Consider the following 6,208-nt stretch of genomic DNA (forward strand, 5'->3'; position numbering starts at 1 on the left):
TTCTACACTACCTTGTTCAGATTCTACACTAATTGAGGTTTATAGAAACCCACACGATTTACCAAACTTCCTTATAAATTATTCCTAAGTTCTTTTTGATGAAAAATGTTATGCATTACAACCACATAATGAAACAATCAACACAAATTTTAAAGAACAGCTACAACCTGGTTCAAAAGATTCTACTCTAAAATTTGATGACAGGCTTTATATTACGACCACATATACTAAAAATACAACAGATATTGCACAACTTGACGAAAAATCTCCAAATTATTTGATTGAGTTGGGGTACAATACTAATATTATATAAAATATAAATAAAGATAACTTTCCTAAGTAATGATATATACAATAATGGAATTTGATTTAATATTTGCCTAACCTGATTTCATTTGAGTTAGTTGGACAATCTCTTACAATAGATTTACCATCACTCGAGCCAACCACTATTTTACCACCATTTGACTGATTACTTAAATTACAATTTGAAATAGGCTTTTAAATACGTTTGGGGAAAAATTACTAAAAATGATTATTGTTTTCAATTGAAGTATGATGAAATTACTGTAATTTGTGATTTTAAAATTTCAGCAGCTGTGATTAAAGTTAAATGGTCAACCCAAGTACCCTTTCTTTCCTTTTGGTATCAAACGTGAAGTCTGAAGGGTCTGTTTCTACATTTTTAATATCCAAGATAAATAAATAAAAAATAAAATTTTTTTTTTTTTTTTTTTTTTTTAAAGTGTAAATTATTCTTACTGATACATTAAGTCATCAATATTTTTTATTGTATTTTTTGTTTTGGTATGAGTTTTAACACAATGCATAAACGTTGGGCACGGTTAATAAAAATACAGCAGTAAACCCATAAAATTGGATATCTATAAGGAATCCCGATTCTGTCTTTTAGTTATAAATATTAAATATTAAATATCTAATATTTTTTATTCCACTTGTAACATAAATTTTAAAAAATAATCATACAATTCAAAAAATGAATTATACAATCTTTTTTTTTTTTTTAAAAAAAAAAACAAAAATATAAGAACTATCGAAATCCTCTAGCCCCACGTAATAGTTCCGGAGGCCTACAGACTAGCTCGTTGATAGATAATAAAAATAAGTAAATTTAAATTATTAAAAAAAATAAAATTAAAAATATTGTGGGATTTTAATTTTTAGTTTAAATTAAAAAAAATTGGAAATTTAAAAAAAATTTTAATAATTTTAATAATTTTAATAATTTTTAAAAAAATTAAATTTTTTTCCTCTTCTATTTAAATAAATTAAAAAAAGTAGTAGTAATTTACCAAGATTCAAATAATAAATTAATTAATATTTCATTTTATTGGACTATTAGTTTCAGATTTAAAGATAGATACCAAATCAAATTTTACCATTCAAAAATAATCAAAGAATATTCACCCTAACAACAAAAAATAATAATTTTCTCCCCTAAACTCAACATCCACAGTATGTAAATAATTATTTATCTAATGATTATTTTTTTATTTTATTATGGTGCAATAATCAAATTCTTCAAGATTAGTTCATTCAATAAAATATATAAAATGTTCAACAAAAAAGAATTAAAATAAAATTTAAAATAAAGAATGCCAAATATTTAGCTTTTCAATGTACATATATATTCCCAAACATTACCAAATACACACCACCATAAAACGGATTTTATAATTAATTTTTAAAGTTAATAAAATGGAACTAATACCATTATTTTATTTTATTTATTTTATTTTATTTTTTTTTTATTTTTTTTTTATACTATTTGTAAAGAGTGTTTCCAGCTCAACCACTGGGAGGTTAGTATATTTGAGCCGACAGCTAACTATTATACCGCCACTCACAGTATAATAATTAGCCCTTGGTTTGGTAATCTCAGAATACAGATTAATATACCAAACCAGCCTTGATACTTCACACTTGAATCCTCATACTTGATTGCCTTGAATTTTCTTGAAAGTTTGGTGAATCTCATAATACAGATACCAAGTGGTCCTACCTGATACCTATACCCATCAATATACCAAACCAGCCTTGATACTTGATATTCTTGAATCTTCATACTTGATAGCCTTGAATCATCTTTATTAAGAAAACATATTTTGGTTGTTTTGATAGGGAGCTATGCATGGTGAACACTTTGTTTAGATCTTTTTCTTGAATCTCATTCTGTAATAATCTTTGCAAAGTTTGATTACCTATAATATTTTTTTTTATTAATTATTATTTTTTAAGCAAAAAAGGTATTAATTTTATGAAAAAGTATATTGCAAATAAATAAAAAAATATTTATAAAATTACAGTATTTGATTAAAAATTTTAAAACTCGTTTACTGTTATTTGTTTTTTTTTTGTTTATTATTAAATGAATAAATAAATAAATAGTTCAAAATAATAATTATAATTAATATCTATGTCATTCACCTGTCAGTTTTTTAAAGAGGTCCACATTCAATAATAAATGATTTGATATATGCCCGGGGATATATCCATTATATTAAGGAAATATGGTTTAAAAAACGGAGGATTACCACGATGCCAAACACTATGTGAATGTTACACCCCTGCTCCCTTACGGGCCATTAATAAGGTTACTTTGACATAAATAAATAAATAATTATTATTATATTGTTTACTATTTATTTACTATTTCATTTATTTATTATTATATTTTAATAATAAATATAATTTATTCTTAGAGTAAATTTAACAGCATCTTCTTCGACGATGACCAATATCAATATCAATATTAATAATGCTAATGTTACCACTGCAATTTAATTAATTTTTTTTTTTTTAAAAATCATTTTTTACAATGAAAAAATCTAATATTATATTTCTTTAAATTTAGTTGCAAAAAACAAATAATCAATTTAATTAATTTTTTTATTATTTTTTTAAAATCATTTTTTTACAATGAAAAAGTTAGTTTAATGTTTTGGGTATCATTTAAAAGAGAATTAAATAAAAAATCGAAATCAAATAAAAAAAATAATCAATCTATAATATAAAAAAAAGATATAAACTAAATTATTGCTTTACAATTATTTTTTTAATTATTTTCTTTATTTTATAAAAAAAATTAAACAATTCTTTCTTTTTAATAAATAAATTTTTTTGAATTTATTTTTTATATTTTAATTTTTTTTTTTTTTTTTTGAATTAAAGAAAATATTTTTTTTTTTTTTCTTTATTATTTTATTCACACAAATAATAGCTTTATTTTTACAATTTTTCAACACAATAATATTTATTTTTTTTATAATTTTAATTAAATAATATTCACACATTTTTCAATATTTTATTTTTTCAACTTTTACTTTCTTTATTATTTTATATATTTATATATTTTATATATATTTATATAAAATCAACCTAAATATGATAGTAAATAAAATTTTATTTCTATCATTTTTAGTTATATTTTTTTTACAAGATTTACCCAAGGTACTAAAATAAACTATAAATTATTAACTAAAAATAGAACTTTTTTAAAAAGTAAATATTGGATAATAAATATTAACCTTAATTTTTTTTATAGATATTCCAAACTCAACTCCAACTTATATTTGGAATCCAAAAGTTGGAAATATATCCATTGTTGATGTCAATTCTAAAGGTGTTATTGCTAATAATAATTGTGCTGGATCTGTTGTCATTGTTCAAGAACCAGACCAAATTGTTTTTTCATCATCTCAAGTAGAGGTCGAAGTTGGTAAAAAGTTAGTACTCTCAACTAAATTATTATCAAAGCATTTACCAAAAGGAGTTTATTTCGAATCTTGCTCAATTAATAATTTAGAATGGAAAGTTAAAGATGATTCCATTTTCAAAATATTACCACATGAAAAGGTCGACCAACAAAAGATATCAAGTGACATATGTTCATCTCGTGAATTTTTGGCTCTAAAAGAAGGCTCAACTGTTATTTCAGTTCAATACAATGGAATGAGAGAAGAAATTCGTATTTTTGCTTCTCCACCAGCTGATCAAATGGAAGTTTTATTAAGTTTAGGTTCATCGGCCGAGGTTTCTTTCTGTGGTGGTAAAGAGACATGGCATTTAGAACCAAAAATTTATTCCAAAACTATCTCATCAGATAATAAAGAACAAAACTCACTCTCAATCACTCCAGGTGATAATAATTCATTCAAAGTCACTTGTCAAAAACAATCAAATGATCCACAAAATGTTATTGTAACTATTAGAAACAAAAAGAGTATTAGCAGCCCATTACCAGAAGCCCATTCAATTAAAATTCCATTCTTTTGCCGTCAACCATCATATATTCATATTCAATTTATAAAATTACCAACTGAAGAAGAAGGTAAACAAAAATCAGGTGAAATCAGTTGTTTAAATATTCATAATAATAGTGATTTACCATTTATTCCTATGAATTCTATTGCTAAATATGAAAAAGGTAGTACCAATTATCCAATTATAGTTGCAGGTTCTATTTTTATTGCCGCCCTTGCTATTGGTCTTTATGTATATAAAAAACATATGTTTATTTATATATCAAATCTAAATTTATCACAAATATCAACCTCTTTATTAGAATCATTCCGATCTCCATTTCCATACTCTTCTTTAGTATCACCAAATAGTTCACTAGTTAGTATTTATCAACAAAAAAATTTAAAAAAAAAAAAAAATTTAAAAAACCAAAAGAAAAATAAAAGAAACAACAAAACTCACTCTTATTATATTTGATTATAATAAAGAAAAATAAAATATTTAATTAAAAAAAAAAAAAATTTATTTATTTGCATATTTTTAATTTTATAATTAAACATAGAACTATTTTATTTATTAATTTTTTTGATTGCAGTACTTTGTGGTTTTCCTAAATATATTTTTAAAAAAAAAAAAAAAAATTTTATTTTTTTTTTTAATTTTTTTTAATTTTTCTTTTTATTTTATTTTTTTCGATCACAACAAACAAACAAACACATAAATAATTTTAATAATGTAAACTATAGCACAACTAATAAATAATAATAATTATAATTAACATTACTAAAATATGTTTAAAACCTTTCGAGAACAAGTAAGTAAATCAACACATTATTTTAAAACAACAACAACAGCAACAAACCTTTATTTATATAGAAAATGGCATTGTTGTAGGAATAGAAACAGAATTACTAATATAAATTAAAATAACTTTTCAAAAGACAGATTTAACAATTAAAACATGCCATTCAATACCCCAACAGGATCTGCTGTCGTCGATATGAATGAAAGGATTTAAATCAATTATATAAAGATTTGGTCTAATAAATCCAATCACGAAATATTGCTTCTATATTATAATAGTCTCAAAACTATATCAAATACTATCATAAAAAGTCACAAAGTCGCAGAAACTCAAATTCTTTCAAAATCTTTCAATCTCGAGTAAATCTGATAAGCAAAATTCAAATCAATTACAAGTTCATGTAAAAATTCAAAAGCGTTAATGGATGTACTGTTCAGCTTTTATAGACAATAGACGCTAGTGCACCGTTATCATGTATGAAAAAAACATTGGCAAAAAAAAGATTAAACTTAGATCCAACTAAACACTAATGAAGATATTCAATCTTATCAACCATTTATATGAATCTCAATACATTTGCCTTGGCCCAAGCAACAGTGATAGAACACAAATAGTTTAGATAAATGAAGTCATCGTTTCAATAAACAAATTCTTTATAGTAACTCCAACTTTCGCTTGCCATACCAATAAATACAAAGTAGGTGATCATATAATAACACAACCACAACAGCAACAAAAACAACCAGAATCAATAGCAGCAAGACCAAGACAATACTCATATAAACTAGGGGTTCGAAAATAGGTATTTTTAGAAAAACAGGGTTTTTTAGTTTTGGGTCTAATAGGCCCTTTTTATAGTCAATTGCATAGTTCCAGGTTATTTTTTTTTTTTTTTAGTTATTTATAGTAAAAAAAAAATTAGAAATAGTTAATAATTTAAAAAGTGTTTAAAAATCAATAAAAAAACCGTTAAATCGTTATCAATTAAAATATCTCCTTTTTTTTTTTAAAAAAAATATTTTTCAAATTTTTTTCAAATTTTTTTCAAATTTTTTTTATAATAATAAAAATAATATCTTTATTGTTATATTAATATACATTAAAATTGTAAAGCGGATTTTTAAAAATATTTTATTACAA

At 22.9% G+C, this 6,208-nt stretch overlaps 2 protein-coding genes across 2 annotated transcripts; one reads left to right on the forward strand and one right to left on the reverse strand.

Moving 5' to 3' along the window:
- Nucleotides 1-369: 369 nt before the first annotated feature.
- Nucleotides 370-2,086, reverse strand: DICPUDRAFT_159541 (uncharacterized protein; the record flags this gene model as incomplete). Its single annotated transcript, XM_003294485.1, has 2 exons — nucleotides 370-475; nucleotides 1,926-2,086. The coding sequence occupies 2 exons, from the start codon at nucleotides 2,084-2,086 to the stop codon at nucleotides 370-372; spliced, it is 267 nt and encodes an 88-aa protein (XP_003294533.1).
- Nucleotides 2,087-2,940: 854 nt separating this feature from the next.
- DICPUDRAFT_85002 (uncharacterized protein) lies at nucleotides 2,941-4,740 on the forward strand (the record flags this gene model as incomplete). The annotated part of the gene is made up of 3 exons (XM_003294483.1): nucleotides 2,941-2,948; nucleotides 3,461-3,522; nucleotides 3,566-4,740. 3 exons carry the CDS (start codon nucleotides 2,941-2,943, stop codon nucleotides 4,738-4,740), a joined length of 1,245 nt encoding a protein of 414 aa, XP_003294531.1.
- Nucleotides 4,741-6,208: the final 1,468 nt, after the last annotated feature.

This window comes from Dictyostelium purpureum (genome assembly GCF_000190715.1).
Source record: "Dictyostelium purpureum unplaced genomic scaffold DICPUscaffold_577, whole genome shotgun sequence".
NCBI lineage: Eukaryota > Evosea > Eumycetozoa > Dictyosteliales > Dictyosteliaceae > Dictyostelium > Dictyostelium purpureum.